General features: G+C 41.8%; 1 protein-coding gene across 2 annotated transcripts in view; it reads right to left on the bottom strand.

Annotated features, from left to right (window-relative positions):
- Positions 1-17,815, bottom strand: part of NPEPPS (aminopeptidase puromycin sensitive) — a 72,518-nt gene that overhangs the window by 42,310 nt on the left and 12,393 nt on the right. The window contains exons 2-3 of one of the 2 annotated variants that reach the window (XM_059727020.1): positions 16,703-16,787; positions 2,489-2,566 (exon numbers count right to left, since the gene is read on the bottom strand). In XM_059727020.1, coding sequence (XP_059583003.1) covers positions 2,489-2,566; positions 16,703-16,787 — 163 coding nt within the window. The remainder of the gene's footprint in view (positions 1-2,488; positions 2,567-16,702; positions 16,788-17,815) is intronic. The other variant, XM_059727019.1, reaches the window with a different exon arrangement.

Raw genomic sequence — 17,815 nt, 5'->3', positions numbered from 1 at the left:
ACTCAAGCTTTCTACTGATCATATCAGTGATTTTATCAGCAACCATTCTTTATAAAGTAGGTCTCAAGTCAAGTGAGGCATTATCTGCTATCATACAACTTTATTTTGGCAATCTAGCTACCAATACAATTCTAATGGAGAATCAAAGTAATAACTAAGGAGCGAATAGAGAGACTGTAATCATTAAGACATTGTTCAGTCAGAATGGTTTATTTAAAATACATACTTTGTCAAAGCCAACTGGATTTCTGACAAGAAAACTCTTAAGAAAACCGCCTTTAACACCAATTTTATGAACTAATCTCAATCTGATACATTTAAATAACAAAATAACAAGTACAGGCAGTCCTCGGATTTACGACACAATTGGTTCCTGATAACTACGTCTTAAGTCGAAATGTTGCAACTCGGGACCGACTTTCTCATAGGAAACAATGTTATAAATGGGGGGGTTGGTTCCTGAACCAAAGCCCGATACCCAATTTTCACCAAAAATAATCCAGAATTTTTGTACTCAATCAATTAGACGTGAGTAATATAGCTACATTAATGTGTTTATATTGTAAATAGCAATTGTATTGATTTGGAAGGACTTCTTCGAGGTGACTGCTGGATTTTTTGAAGGGTTCTTGGCTGGAGTCTTGGCTGAAGTTTGTCTGCTTTCTTAAAGAAAATGTCCAAGGAAGTTTGGACAGATGTTCTCCAGAGAGATGAGCGACGCAGCGAACTTGTTCGCTGGCGTGGCATGACATCAGATCAAGTGTTGTAAAGTCGAAAATGATGTCAGAAAGTTGAAACAGGGTGTCAATTTATAAACCTTGTAAGTGCAAAACACTGCAACTCGAAACATTGTAAGTTGAGGACTGCCTGTATTCTATTCCTTTAATCTTTTGCTGATTTACAATAATTCATGAAGAAGTACACCATATAAAGTATCAGATTCATGAATTGGTACATATTTTGTATGGCCTTTTCTGAGTAAATGTAAAACCTGGTGCAGCTTCCCATTGTTTGTTGGAGGTACTTCAAAAGCTAAGACAGGTAAGAGAATTATATAGGAATTTTGAAGTATGTAAAAATTAATGTTTTAAAAGTATAAAATGTTATAAACTTGTCAGAGTATCTTGTACCAGATTCTTTTTAAAAATCAGGGAAATATTCAAACAGTTCTACAAATGGATCTTTTCCAAACTGTTCATGCATCAGTATTTTATCAAACTGCTACTTGGAACAGAAGCTGCTCAAGATACCAACACTCCCTTACAGTGCTGCTGTTGCTAGGCTGCATGATGCTTGTAGGCAAACAACCATCAGTAACTGTACACTTTTCCCCGCCTCTGAGCTAAAATTAGTCTACCAAATATTGCATAAAAGTTAATAAACCTAGATGCAAAGGACAATGATAGTCACTAATTATCTAATGGAAGACTCATGGCACTGTCAGCACAGAACTACCACCTGCAAGAAAGATGCTTCTGTTGGTAACAGGTGCTCTGCAGTCAAGACAGCATGTGCAGTGTGGTGGGAAGGATTTTGTTTAGAGGTAGAAATTCCAGGAAGCCAAGTGATTTAGTCAGTGAACACCAATACACAGCATCTTCAGTGCCCTACCAACAGATCTCAACCCTTTAAGCAGTTCTCAGGTGGTAGGTGATTTACTTATTCAGACTTCCAAAGAAACCTTGCACTTGAAAACAGATGCAAGAGTAGTGTCAAAGATGGAAATCGGTCCCTTCAGCAGGTGGACAGAGACCAAATTCAATTATGCAAGCCTTTCAAGAACCAGACCCTACCAACCCAGGTGGAAGAAATTCTGTATCTTACTGTTAATCTCATAAACCAACTCAATGTTGCCTCCAACTCCAGCTACTTGAAAATAAAAAACAATATTTGAATTATGTCACAGGTCTGAACAAGCCTCAAACTTGTATTTACACTTATACCACAGGAAGATAAGCACAGAAAGTATGTCTTGAAAATGAGCTGTAATACAGTTTAGTACTTTTCCTGTACATATGGACAGCCTTCATTCATTCCATCCAGGAAGAGTACACACCAACTGCAGATGCTTCCTTAGCCTGACAACAGGTATTTATACTCAAAAGCTTGCATAGAATTTTTCCCAACTATTTAAGTGGTCTAATAAAAGATATCAGATTTACCCAAAGAACCTTGTTTGCCTATGTCCTTAGACCAACACAGCTATAACTTATACCCCTGTTAAAATAACTAGATGATTTCATTCTTAATACTGATGCTTTATAAAAACTGGGCAGCCTATTTAACTGCAGCGATGTAGTTCTCAGGCCAGTGAGTAAGAGTTGTCTGATAGTCACCCAGACTGAAATTTGGAAAGGGGAAAAAAAAAAAAAAAAAAAAAAATCACATGAAGCAAGACAGGTCCACCCTAGGCAATAGAGAAAGTTTTGAAAACACACTCATGCTCAGCCAAGTAGCACAGGAATCGGAGATAAAAAGTACCTCTTACCTTTCTGAAGAGTACTGGGAAAGGAGAGAGTAACTTTCTCATCTTCATTCTGATAATTGAATCCTGTGGCATGTATTTCTGAAATGGAAATAGAACTCTGTTCAAAATAAGAGCTGAAAAGTGTTTCCTTAATTCAAGAGCACTTTACATTTACACTTCACAGTGAATTGAACCCATCTGATTAATCTTGATTACAGCATATTATGTTCAAGATTTCAATTAACACAGAACAATATAAATCTAAACAATAAAAGAAGTACCACCGATTGACAGCATTCAATGTTATATTTATCTTGCCCTGGGCAACAATTGTAAGCATGTTTACATTGGATCAAAGACCATAAGGTTTCCATACATCTATTTTACTCCAGGTCACCACTTAATAAACTCTTCCCTCCCTACATGCACACATTTAATTTATTTCTTTGTAGACGTGTGCATGAGTGCGCACACACACACTTCCAAGGAAATATTAAACTTGCAAAAATTTGGGAAGGCTCTCGGAGCTTAACACAGGGGTGACCAACATGTGGCCCATATATCACAAGTGGCATAGGCAGCCTCTGTGTGGCACAGCTGACTGGGGGGACAGAGAGCAGGGAGAAGGAAGCACAGCTGCAGATCAGACAGGGGAAGGGGATTGGAGTGGTACTCGGGGAGGGTGCAGAGCTGATTTGTAGCACACCTGCCAAAAAAGGCTGGCCTTCCACTAGCTTAGAGCAACAAGAGATGTATATTTAAACTCAGAGGAAAGAATTCTGTGTTGCACAGTACCAAACACACTACAACACAACCCTCCTGATGCACAGGGAAAATAAAAGTGAGATTCTCTCTTTTAAATGGAAATGCAACAATTTTACACAGAAAGAATAAAAACTTGGTCCAAAAGATTTGTTTGTTACACAATTATCCCATAAAACAGGATATACAAAAATTATTTTAGAAACTAGAATATGATTTGGAAAACCAACATACAATTTTCCAAGTACAAGTTCTTTAACATTGAAAAAAAATTGATTTCATATAAGAATGATCTTCAAAAATATGAACCTTGTCTCTTTGTGACTTTATAAAGCATCTGAGAAAACTCCCAACTACAATCGGGTCTACTAGCCATAACTGTAATTAAACAGTATTTGCAATTTACTGGAAGAAATTCACACTTTGATAATGAATGTAGACTGCACAGAAGGATGAGGAAAACCAGCATTCAGATACCAAGCTTGTCCTGCAGGTGACAGCCAGCTTAGTCCCAAGAGAGAGAGAGCCTTCTGTTCTTGTTCTTTTCTAACAAATTCATGGCAAAGTACTTGCTGTGCCTGAAATGAACTGCGTTCAGCTCTCCTTAGCAAAGAAAACTGCTACACCCTGGAAGCCTCAAGATGAAATCCTAGGCACTTCACTCCACCTTGTCTACACACTAATAATCCATCACTAACAAGCTTTGAGAAACAAAGCTGTATGCAATCAACAGATGAATGCTATTTTTAATATAGTCCAGTGTTCTGAGCCAGTAAATTTCCACTTAAACACATTCAATGCATATGTGTTTATGTTATGTCACATAAGAGTTAAATTTATGGCCTCCTTCCACCCCTACAGCCACGCCCATGTCTCACAGATATTAAACTTGTTCTGTCCCTTGCAAAGGCTTGAGACCTCTTGGCTTTAGTCTCCCTTTCCTCTGGCTGAACAACTCCAGCCCTGGCCCACTGATTTGGCCCCTACATCTCACACTGTGGGGCACCAGTTCCTAGCCCTCAGGGTGCCTGACCCTAGCCTGGATTGCCCTCCCTGCCTCTGCTCTCAGCCCTCTGAGTCCCTTACCCTAGGCTGAGCTGCTTGCTTCTCCAGGCCTCAGCCCTCTGGTCCTTGACCATGACCCAGGCTAGACTGCCTAATGCAGAGTGCTCTACCAGGCACGCCTTGTGGCCTCCAGACCTTCCCCATAGCCACAACTGGGTCCTCCGGCAAACAGCTTGAATTACAACATAAATACAACCCACTGTTTCCAACTAAAAGGCTATCCAGCTCTGGGCTGATGACTCATTCAGGCCATCAGCTTCCCTTAGTTTCCCCTGGGCAGCTCCAGGGAACAGCTCAGATGCCTGCTAGTCAATCCCTACAGGCATCTACCTCAGGAGCTCCTCTCACCCTCTAGTATGCAAGACAGACTGCCGGTTCTGGCTCAGGCCCTGGGATTATGTGCCTGGAAGCCAGTCCCCCTTTTTGGTCATGTGCCTTCCTAAACCCTGCACAGGGCTTTCCCTGCCAATCAAGAGCCAGTCTGCCCTCTATGCCTTCTTAAAGGGAAAGGAGCCTCCTGGTTTCCTGCCATAGTTCCCACTCCTCCCCTTCTCTTACACCCAAGTAACATGGTCTGGATCCTCTGCTACAGGTATTCAGCTTGAAAATTAAATAGAATAAATACCAACCTCAAATGACAAAGAATGCAAAAAACTGTATAAATGCATTAGTCTTATTAGCTGGCTCCAAGACACTTTATTCAGCAATTAAACAGTATTACTTTCAATGGGAAATTACAGAACAAAATAATTCTACTTATAAAAAAAATCTAGTAGTGAACTCAATTGCAAGAAGAAAAAAATAACTTTTTAATAGACTGATGTATTGAGAAGTTTAGACTACTGGTTTATATTCTACAATTATTTTAAACAGGGGCTTTCAAAGTTTTGCCCACGAAAAGTAATTTCTAAGGCACAGTCCTGGATGGCAAATCTGCAAAGGGGCTTGGTGGGCTAACACTTTAGGAACCTTCAGTCTATCCCATTCAAAAACAGGCCTGGGATATTAATATACAGGCCTAAAAAATGTCTTCTGGACATTTTCACCAAATTCACCCAAGAAAAGAGGTGATCAGGTCTCCTTTGTTCTATTAATTTTATAGAATGTAGAGGAATAAAAGGAAACATTATGCATAATGGAGGTGGCAGTCAACTGCTAAGTACAGAGTAAGACAGCTAGTGGTGCAGAGGTCCGAAAAATGAGGTGCAATACTGGGCTTTACGGTAATGAGAGAATGAAACTAGCTGCCGATTACGCCATTAAGAGACTCAGTGGATTTTGACCCTTGCTATCTTTAGAGTCTAATGGAGAACAAACCTATTGCAATATGACAGTGAGATAGCTTTCTCTGTAGAGCACAATGGAGGGGCTGAATGTTTGTGTCAAAAGGTTCCACTGGGCTTCCTGGAAAGTACACTGCCCAGTGGAGCTGTCAATGTAAACTAAGGAATCAAAACCATTAAAAAACAAACAAACTACCTATACTGTGCATATCAAGACTGTGCTGCAGCAGAAGCCATTTGTCTTTTAATAACTTGTAACTAAACAAAACTGACTGCAGTCACAAATTCAGCATCACTACAAATTTACAATTTCATCTTACTGAAACTAGGGAATCTTGAAGTATACAAAGAAGGAAGGTCTTTGCCAAAGTTGACAATTAATATTTAAATTTGGTAGTGTTATCTGAAGGCACTACCACACACATGCACATACTCTTTGCTACAATGTATTTATTTTTATTAATGACATAATGATATCATTACCTCCATCCCTGATATCTACATCTATCCCTGGGAAAATCCTAGAAAAAATGATCAAGGAATACATCTGTGGGAGCCCGCTGGCTAATATGATGCAGAGGGGTAACCAACATGGGTTTATAGCAGGTAGGTCCTGCCTGACTAACCTAGTTTCTTTTTATGACAAGGCCACTAAATGTTTAGATGTAGGAGTCGAGGTGGAGTTGATGCAGCAGTCAAGGTGGATGTTATCTATCTGGACTTCAAGAAGGCCTTCAACACAGTATCCCAGACCATCCTTATAAATACACTGAGGAGATTTGCCTTGGATGATTATACGGTAGAATGGGTAGCAAACTGGCTCAAAGGTCACACTCAGAGAGCGGTGGTGGATGGGTTGGTTTCAACCTGGAAAGATGTGTGCAGTGGAGTCCCCCAGGGCTCAGTTCTGGGGCCGGTGCTGTTCAACATCTTCATCGGTGATTTGGATGAGGGGGTGAGAAGCACCCTGTACAAATTCACGGATGACAGAAAAATATGGGGTGAAGTCAACACCCTGGAGAGGAGGAACCAGATCCAGGCTGACCTAGACAGGTTGAGGAAGTGGGCAGAAAGCAACAGGATGCAATTCAATAAGGACAAGTGCAAGGTGCTGCATCTAGGGAAAAAGAACTGCCATCATACCTACAGACTGGGGGGTAGAACTCCCATCATACCTATAGACCTTCTCAGCACCACTGAGGCAGAAAGATCTTGGAGTTACTGAAGACTCCAGGATGAACATGAGTCGTCAATGTGATGATGCAGTCAGCAGAGCCAATCGCACCTTGTTGTGCATCCGTAGGTGCTTCACAAACAGGTCCAGGGAGGTGATTCTCCCTCTCTAGGTGGCACTGGTCAGGCCGCAGCTGGAGTACTGCGTCCAGTTCTGGACACCATAGTTTAAGCGGGATGTGTACAACCTGGAGAGGGTCCAAAGAAGAGCTACTCATCTGATTAGAGGCCTCCAGGGAAGGTCCTATGAGGAAAGGCTGAGGGACCTTAACCTCTTCAGCCTCTCCAAGAGAAGGCTGAAAGGGGAACTTGTGGCAGCAAACAAATTCATAAGGGGGGAGCAACATGAAGTAGGCGATGATCTGTATACCAGGGCACCCCCTGGAGCAACAAGGAACAATGGCCATAAGCTACTGGAGAGTAGGTTTAGACTGGACATTAGAAAAAAGTCTGGGTTGCCAGGATCTGAAATGGGCACCCAAGGGAGGTGGTGCCATCCTTGGGGGTCTTCAAGAGGAGACTGGACTGGCACCTGGCTGGGTTCACATGACCCCAGGTTTGGTGACCCTTTTCTTGCCTGCCAGGGGCAGGGGGTCAGAGTAGATGGCCCACTGAGGTCCCTTCCTACCCTAGAATCTATAAATCTATGACATGGCTCCATTACTTTAAAAAAGTAGTCTTACCAATGCAGAAGTGTTTAGGAACTGTTTTAACCATGACAAATCAAATTAGTCAAATCTCTGCCTGAACCTTGCTGTCTATCAGATCAGTGTGGTTAAAACACATCTGTTTCAACAGGCAAGGTAGATGCATATCCTAAAACTAGTTTTATTTTTGCCTTCAAAGAAAAAGTATGTTAATAGGTACAGGTAACTACTATGTTTCCCAATAGTACAGAACATAGCGAGTTGAGCAGAGAAGATAGGACAGAGTTAAAAACAGTCTTTAAGCAGGGTTGCTTCCATCACAGTCCATGTATATATTACAGTTGAAACTAAGTACTTGATTATTCAAAAGGAAATGTGCACTCTCAGCATCCTCTGATTATAATGTATGCTCTGGATGCTCAGCAACACTGAAAATAAGGCCATGAAACTCAACATCCTCACATGACAAATTTCATGTGGTAAAAGAAAATGGCTATGTAATATCTTTAAAACAAAGCATTAAACTTGTGTAAATGACCAATAGCAATTTATTCAGCTAAATGTTTCATACAATGTATGTAGCAGAATTTCTTAATAACTTGGTATATGGAATCAAGAGAGACACTGGACAGACCCAAGTTCTCACTTGCATATGGATTTTTATGTTAACATACACCAAAACACTAATTTATATCTAGTCAAAGATGATGATTAAACAGAGTACTCCAGTAATTTAAGGATGTCCATTTAAAAATTCCAAGATTTTAATGTCTAACACAATGAAATTAGTGGTCTCCAGCCCATGATAGATAAGCAATAAAAAACTGTCCTCGGTATGTTTTTTTCCCCATAAGTGCTTAAGAACTGCCAGTAACAAAGATGCAATTGCATCAAGAGGCTGCTGGAATTTCTGATGGAGCTGAATACAAAAGCTCCTGAAGAGAACAGCACAATTTTGGCAAGCCAACTAACTTTGGAGGGTTTGGCACCGCAAGGTGGTCAGTTAATCACAGGCACTTCAGTATACAGTCTGAACCAATAGCATGAGAAAAACAGGGAGAAATTGTCAGTTTCTTTGGAAAAAAATCATAAAAATAGGATCCAATAAGCTTCCAAAATATGGAGCATTACATATTTAACAAATTTTTACAAGAAAAAGACTTGTATTAGAGCATGTATATTTTAAATAAATTACTATACTTCTACAGAATAATTCCTGAAATTGTACAGCAGACAGATGGGTACATCAATTAATTAATTATTCCAATTTATAGGCATGTAATGAAAAACTTTGGCTTGTAGCCAAAGATTCTATGCAATACGTCTAGTCTGGAGTATTTCATAGAAAAGACAAAACCAAATGCTAAAGAATGAGTTATAAAAGTTAGAAATAAAGCTGATTTAAGGATTCTGTCTCAGACAGAATGATACCTATACAGAAAACACGACTTGGTCTATGTAAGGTCATTGCCCACAGTACGAAAAAAAACACATGTTAAAAACCCTAGGGTACAGAAGATAGTTGTGGCTTTAATACACTAAATATCACATTTCCTCTACTGAAAATAAGACTGTCAGTGGCATTCTAAGAGTTAAAATGTAGCAGTACTCCTCAAATATTTATCTATTGAGTAATGTAAGTTATTCATATCCAGGTTAATGACCCAGCACAATTAGTTGCCTAACCATGTCATCTAAATACATTCTACAACTACTTGAGCTAATATTGTTTTAATACAAGGGTAAACGGTCCCCAGGTTCTAGGTTTTAAACCCTCCTCACTATCAATACCTAATATAACTACAAATTTTAAACTATGTATGAGAAGGAAGTTTATAACAACAGTTCTGCATTTGTCCCAACCCATCATGTTGGGAATCCTGGGTTTAAACACTGTTACTACCGCAGTTCCTGTCACAAACCCCAGCCTCTGAGCAGGTTCCTATTAGGGCTGTGCAAAGCTTTGGTAGCTGATTTGATTCGGAGATTCAGCCCGATTTGGGGACCAAATCTCCAAATCCAAATCGAAGACCAATTAAAAGCTCCGAATTGACTCAAAGCATCTGAATCGATTCAGAAAAGATTTGGAAAACATTCAGCCGCTATGGAGATTCGGCCGTAGACTAAACAGGCAGCTGACACAGCTGCCTCCAGCTGGTAAGTTTTTTGGGGTTGGGGGAGGGAAGGGACACGGGGGAGGGAGGGATTGGGGCTGGGACAAGCTGTCCAGCTGGGGCAGCAGATGTGGGATGCAGGCGCAGCAGCACTCAGACCAGGGGCTCTGCCCTGCTGCCACCTGCCCAGCCAGGGAGGGTGCAGCACGGCTTGGCAAGGTGACACATGCTGTACAGGAGCTGGGGTGGCTCCAGCAGTCAGTCACCCAGAGTCTGGCACCGCTCAGCTCCAGCGGTCCCAGCTCCCGGACAGCATGTGGCGCCCTACCAAACCACGCTACACCCACGCCATGGGGGAGCTGCCACGCAGATGCCAGCCCAGGGCAGGGAATCCCCACTGTGCAGAGAGGTTCTGCCACAAGCCCTCAGAGGCCCTGATCCCCACTGCTGCATCCGGTGAGTGCAGGGCGTTTTTTTTTTTGTTTTTTTTTTTTTGTTTTTTTTTTTTTTTAAGTGCCCAGGGGCTAGGGCTGGGCAGGGGATGGGGCCTGGCAAGGCAGCCAAGGGGGTTTCTCCCATGGCTCCTCCCACCTGGGGAGAGGCAGGCACAGCCGGAGGAGCCACAGGAGAACCTGCAGTCACCTGGCTGTGCCTTACCCTCCCTGGCTGATCTGAATCAGCACCGAATCACCAATTCTGATTCAGCTGAATCTAATGGGGACAGTGATTCAAATCACCAAATCAAATCACTGTCCTCCAAATCTCCCGAATCCAAATCGAATACTTCCCTATGCGTACAGGCCTAAGCTGCTATCCCCTAGACATGTGCCAAAATGCCTGCCATAGCACTGGAGCAGTTTTCAGAGAAGGAACTGTGTTGGAGTCTAAATTTTACAGATGTAACAGGGCAATGCTCAGAATTATGTAGTGTCATATCATACCTCAGTTTTCAGCATTAACCACCGACCTCCAGTAATACAATGGCACTTTCTATTTTTACAGCATTTCACTGTATTGCTTAAGAGACGTATTGCTTTCTCCTTTCAAAAAGTCTCAGGCATGACAATATCCCTTTCATCTTACCAAATGCATATTAAGGCACCCCAGGCTTCTCTGCACACCACTGCTCAGGATCCTTCAAGGTCACTCAGAGTCCTCTGCTAAGATAGAGCTGATGAGCACCATTAGGTCTTGAAGTTAATGCTCCACTGAAATGCACAGGACAGTTCACATCTCTCCAAGCTATTTCAAACTATATGCAGCCTCGCTACCAGTTACACGAGTCACACTGCCAAGCTTTGCACAACAATTAGAAACTTACTGTTTGTTCTTGAATATAAATGCTAATGTAATCATATGATATCGGGAGGTGGGGCTTCAAACAATGACCTATTGTGCCTACCCTTACTTAGGGTCTTGCATTAGCTGTTTCATTTCTCCAGAAAGTTGGTGAAGTAGCAAAAATTCAAATGGGTCATTTGGTGACTTCTTTTAAAAACATGTTTTTAATAATTGCAGTGCTAAAGAATAAGGTAATGCTTACTCTATTTCTGTTAAAATTAAACAGTACTACAGCTGACTAATTTTACATGGGAAATGATTACTATCTGAGCCTCTCAAAATTCAAAATGTTTTTAATAAAGTTGCTGTGCCTCGGAGTTTTGAAATATTCAAAATGCTCTCCAAGTTAAATGAAGGTGAGAAATAATTAGTCAGTGATCACGGCTACATCAGATAATTTCACACCTCTTTAAAATGCAGATTTGCAGTGAAATTAAACTAATTATTTTCCAATATTTAGTATGAGTATGAAACAGGTCCCTTGAAATTTATCTGAAGAGTTACTATTTGTGCATTTTTCTTACTCCCTTATTTGGTTAAGCAGGATCATCCATTTAGACAGGTAATATATCTAATGTAGGCCACCCATTTTCACTAAAAGTAGAAGGCTTTGCATAGTAAATATTTGGCTGTAGACACCAAAAAGAGCCTAAATTCTAGAAGGCAACTAAAGATCCCTCGTGTTAATGGAGTTTTCTTTTACAATTAAAAGAAATGAGTCAGTGTATACAACAGAAAATTCTGAATTGTAAATTGAGCATCGCTGTTCCAGTGCAACATTAGCTGACTCAAGTGCTAAGTCCAGAGATACTGAGCCTACAATTACTATACTAGTCTTAGAATTAATTCTCCAATTTTAGTATTTAACATTCATTCTTAAGTTCAATCATCATCACTATTAGTAATGAAGATCCTGGATTCACCTGTACCAGTCTTCAGCACAGCAAAACACATACAGCAGAGGAAAAAAGCTTTAGAATTCTGTTGCTACAAAAGCTGTGGTTATATCTATCACCCTCCATTATGCCTGTGCTAGCTCAGAAAGGCTACTAGGAATCAGCAGCAAACAACTCAGCAATTTCACTGAATTTAGTAGGTTTGCCTCCATAAACAAAGGGAACATACTGTTTTGCAAGGTTCTACTACTACACCATACTTCGCAGAATAGAACTATACAGGAAAGGAGTTAAGAGGCTGATTATCTCATCGCTCATTTAGTAAAGAGTTCATAAGAAATTCTTCCCTACTGAGGAACAGAACTCAGGGTAGTAAAATCCTAGCTGCACCTTTAAAGGAGACAAGCAACACAATCTTACTATGATACCCAAGATTCTTGTTGTTAAAGTTAATAGTATATAATAGTCTTTTTTTTTTTTAAGGTTTTACACTGGTGGTAAAACCCAATTAATTTGGTTTGTATTTGTATTCCTTAATAGGGCTGCATTTTGTATTTGTAGTCAGTCATAAATATCAGTTAGAAGCAGTACACAATATCAGTATTAGCAAGAATGACTTGTGAGCCATATCAACAGGTGCTAGCAAATATCCTCTACAAATAGTCTGCCAATTCCATGGAATTTTACTTTGAAAGCTATTACTATCTGGCAGCCTCCCAAACTGCAATGCCTTAACCTTATAAATAATCCAAGTATAAGAAACCTGTTAATACATGTGTTATGTAAAAAAACTATGCATTTTGAATATTTATGATTTTAACAGTTTGAAATGTGCATATACACTACAGACAGAGAGATGTGAAAACTACATTAAAAGTTAATTACAATTAGAAAAAAGTAATTTAACCATAAAAACATTTTTCCATTTTACTAGATTATACACACTGAAAAGGTACAAAGGACACAACATTGTTAGATAGTAATTTTTTTTTTTATATTAAAGTCTGCGACTGTATTGCCAAGTTGCCCAATGAGGATGCTAGCATTAAAAGAACATAATACAGTCACGTCTAAGGGAAATACTATTAGGTTCACAACAGTATCATAAGTGGGACCCAAAAAAAACAGGGGAGGGAACAGGAAGGGGAAGGCGCTCAGTTTTAAGTCTCTTGTGCTTCTTTCTTTCCCATAGCAAGGAAGTGTTCATCTTAGCTGAGTTAATTCATCCTTCCCCATTTGTACTTGTCATTTCCTGGATGCTTGAAAAGACTTCAAGAGGTGGCATGTACCTATGAGATATTGTTGGATTTAAATTCTATATCCTCCACCACTGTCACTGCATGGAGCATCTAACAAAACTAAAGATCTTGAGCGATAGCACACAAAGCTATTCTGGGGGGTATAAAATCCACGGAAAGCCTATGTGGGATTGTAGAGCCAAGATAAAACCCCATAGCCTGAATTAAAGCTTGCATCTGGAACTAGCATTACATTCTCCCACATCCATGGAGACTGAATAGACAGATTCCAAACTGCTTAACAATACTGCCTGCTATAGACCTGTTGCTCTTTGGCCAGCGACTGCACTTCTTGAGGAGGGTTCCACTTTCCCAAACATACCCACTGAATGTTACTTCCTTAGAGCATAGATCTCTATCTGTCTGGGCATCATTAGCTGTGCAGAGCCAGAACTGGGAGGTCCACAAGTTACTTTCCTGATGTTTGCAAAAAAATATAATTCTAACAGTAAACTAAATAAAAACACAAACTAATTTATAGGCAAAGTCTGATCGTAGATATGTTTTTGGTCACATGAAAAAAAAAAAAATCAGCATTTTTGACCACTGCAATAGTAATTATGTTAATCATGTCCCAATCTATCTCCATAACAAAGTTGAGTTGTACCTGCTAAATCCAGTCTAGAATTTTAGCTTTAATTTACTTATATGTTCAAAGAAATTTAATATACTGGGGTGCACCGATAAAGATTTTCTTGGCTGATACCGATAGCCAATTTTTAACCAACCGTCTCGGTATATACCAATCTGATAACCAATTTACAGGAATGCAGCCGGGCAACATGAAGAGCAGCTCCCTGCAGGTAATTCTGGAGGGGAAAGAGCATGTGAGAGAAAAGGGGCATGGAGGGAGGCGGGGGCAGATCGAGGCCCCTGCGTTAAGGAAGGGAGTGGGCTGGGGCACTGCCCAGCCACAGTGGTGAATGGGACTTGGGGCTAGGGTGGGGAAAGGGACAGAACCACAGGCAGTTCATCAAGCAGATCAGCATCCCAGTACTTAAAAATGGTGGTGGGGGAGCATGAACTAAAGCTTGTTGAATGAGCTTTAGTTCAAGTGCTGCTACCACCATTTTTAAGCCTGGGGACACTTAACTGGAGCTGAGCCAAGAAGGGTGATAGCAGATGCAGGCTGCGTTCTGTAGGCTTGGGGCTCTCCACCTTGCTTCCTTTGCCCTGGGGGCCCTGTGCTGGCCCCTGGCAGTGGGAAGCACAACTTGCCCCCTGCCCACCTGGAAGCACTGAGGCAGCAGACACAGGACTGGCGCAGGGCTCCTGGGGGAAATGCAGCAGAGTGAAGAGCCCTGAGCCTGCATCCAACCTGCGTGCAAATCAGGGGCAGCACATGCCCCCCATGGCTCACCAGAGGGGTGCACGCAGCAGTGGGGAGTCCCTTCTTCCCTGCACCCCCCCAGACAAGTCACCCACAGCTCTATCCCACTCACCACCCTGGCCCCAGGTCCTGTGCACTGCCCTGACTGTATTCTATGCTGCCTGGCTACATTCCTGACCACATGCGTGTGTGGAGATCTTGGCCAGAAGGCATATTATATTTATCAGTGAACATTATCGGCTACACCAGCCAGAAAAAGCCAATAACGTTAATTTTCCTCTTATCAATGCCAATACGATATGCAACTGATATATCAGTGCACCTCTATAATATACCATTGCTTTTCAACCCTTTCATTTCTCCAGCAACTGAAACACTTTAAGAAAATAGAAACCTATTTTATAAACCTTAGAAACATCTTCCTCAAATCCCAAACCACAGCCGTTCATCTTATTTATAACAAAGTTTTAAAGGCACTACTTCATGACATCACTATCACAGCTTTCCCGTGTTAGTAAAAAACTGTACAGAGCTTGTTTACTGCCTAGATGATTTAAGTAGTACTCATATATAAGAGTACCAAATAACTGTTGTCATGACTGATCTACCAAAGAGCTCCACCAAAAACTATACACATTAGAAAGATCACACGTGTTGTTGCACAGTACCTGTTTTTATTTCAAAGGCCACATCATTCACATCTTGGTCATGTCATGCACTCATTACTTTAATTTCTCTCCACCAACCTCCAAGTCTATGCAAAACATTGCTGAAATCACCTTCTCTCCCATGACTTTGTTGCATACACGTTAATTCTTGAATCTCTTGAAGCAGCTCCCAGTCAAACATTATCAATTCAAATGTCTTCTCTCTGTTAAGGCCCCATGTAATCTCAACCCCACCATTTGCTGCTTTTATTTCTTCCCAATCCTTATCTCTTACTATTCCCATTGTCTCCTCCAGCTACTTAGTTATGCCTGGAACCCTTTTCTGTGTAGGTGCATCAAATGCCTTCTCTCCCGCAAATATATTTCTCCCATGAATATTTCTCTCTACTTTGATTCCACCATCGATTCCTCTACCCTTTCTTTAACTGGAGCTGTTGCCTATATATTGTCATTGTGTTGAACTGCAGGCCCTGAAAGTACAGACTACGGAATCTACAACTCAGTCTAAGATGGGGGGGTGGGAAAACATGGCTCACGGGCTGGATCCGGCCTGCAGGGAGCACCTGCCAATTGACTGGACCCAGGCTGCAGCTGAACCCATAGCGCTCTGCATGGGGTTGAACCCACCCAGGACAGACAGCACTGTGCCCTTTGCCTGTGCCCGCCAGCCCCAGTCTAGGCTGGTACACACAGCTTACCAGCTGGGCTGCTCCCAATGCAGCTGCAGCTGCCCAGGTGAATCTCATCTCCCCTCATCTCCAGCGAGGGCTCCTCCTCCTGCCCCTGCTGAGCTGCTCCAGGTGTGGACGAAGCTTCAGCCGGGTGGCTCTTGCCCCAGCATGTGGGGCCCTGGCTCCAGCTCCCATCCACCCACTCAGCCACCGCCAGGCAGCTTCTCCCCACCCCCACGTCCCCCATGGCCTTCCCCCCACCCCCACCCCCCCACAGGGCAGAGGTATACAAGAAGCAGATCATGGCTCTGCCCAGGGCCCTGGCCCCATGCTGTCCCCACCCCACAATCCCAGGGTCTCCATGGAGATCACCTGGGAATCATGCAAGCAGGGCATGCAGTTGGGTAGGCAGGGAACTGCTTCTGGGGCCACCGCCAGGTGCAGAGCTGTGATCCACTCCCTGCAAGCCCCTGCCCACAGAATCTGTGCCTGTCACAGGGACATGTGGGCAGCAGATTGCAGCCTCCCCCGCTGGGGGGGAACCTACCCCAGGCCCCACACTGTCACTACTCTGCTCCTGCCCCTCAATCCTGGCCTCTCCCACCCTGCTCCTGCTCCCAAACACTGCACCCTACCTGCCTGCGGCAGGGGGGAGGGGGGTGTTGTGTTGCTGACCTGGCTCGCAGCAACTCAACAAAACTCTCTATGTGGCCCCCAGGGCCCAAATAATTGCCCACCCCCGATCTAAGAGCATCCACAACATTGTATGCAAAATATAAGCTTGGCAGATAGAAGTAAACAAAGCTCAAGAGCTACAGTACAAGGTAAACTCTAGAAATAGGCGATATTTACTATGAGTGACAACACTTACAGTATGAAAAACATCATGAATGAACACTAATACACCACTTCAAGACAATTTCTTACCTTCATCGCCCTCTGGTGCATAGGAGGCTGTAATAATGTCAATATCAGCACAGTTCATCACAATTTGATTGGTTGCCTGTTTCACCTGCAAAAGAAGTTCCATCAGCAAGTGTCAGGAAAGACTTGAACTAATTCTCCTCTATCATTGTTACTTTTGCATGGTATTCTCCTTCTACAACCACTTAATCCAAAAAAACCTTTGCATCATGAGATGTCTGATATCAGAGAAAACAAAGTCACGATGGAGAAAAAAAAACACCCAGGGAAGCTAGAAGCTTTCTTTGCTAGCAATGAGCTACAGTGGCTGACCAGACTGCCTTAAAGTTTTAGTGAAAGCTTTTCTATCAATTCTTGAATATATACACACTTTGCTTAAAAAATGACCAACTACCACAGTGGTAACAAAATTCCTTACCACACTAATATTTCCCTTGGATGAAACGGCCCGTATTCAGAGAAGTCAAAACTAAATATCAACCCACTATAAAATGGATAAAAGATTTTGGATGGAAAAAGTTGGCATTATTTAAGAACTTTGTTATAGCTAAACACACAGGAATCATCATATAGGTGTAATGGTTTGATCTGATATCCAAATTTCTGGCGGTATCTAGTACCAGATTTTTCAAAGAATTCCCAATTGGACAATTATGAAATAAACTGCCTAATGAATTAAACATCTTCCTTACTCCAAGCAATTAGTGGTTGGCTTTTTCCTTGAAGTGTGAGGCCTTGCATCTTTTATTTCTTGGTATGTTTTTGGCATGTTAACATATCTGTAGCTTTCCTTACAAAAACCTGTAACTGCCACTCAAACAATCTACATGACTAGAGCCAAGCGGGCCAGTCTGTCTCTACACAAGCATAACTGGTTCTCCAAATCCAAATCACTAGGCTTATAATGGAAACAAGTTCCAGATAGTGATTAAAAAGAATAAGGAAAATAAACTGTCTGAATATTGGAATTACCATATCAGAACAGTGATCTAGCTAGTCCAGTTGCCTGTCAACCAGGTTAGTTAGTATCTGATGCTTCAGAGAAACATGTATAAATCTCCACAATGGCCTAATGCATAAGGCACACCCTTCTGAGGAAGTTTCTTTGTAATCGCA

Source organism: Alligator mississippiensis, chromosome 4, assembly GCF_030867095.1.
Source record: "Alligator mississippiensis isolate rAllMis1 chromosome 4, rAllMis1, whole genome shotgun sequence".
NCBI lineage: Eukaryota > Metazoa > Chordata > Crocodylia > Alligatoridae > Alligator > Alligator mississippiensis.
The sequence above is the reverse complement of the archived record's forward strand: the minus strand, read 5'-3'. Positions and strand labels throughout refer to the sequence as shown.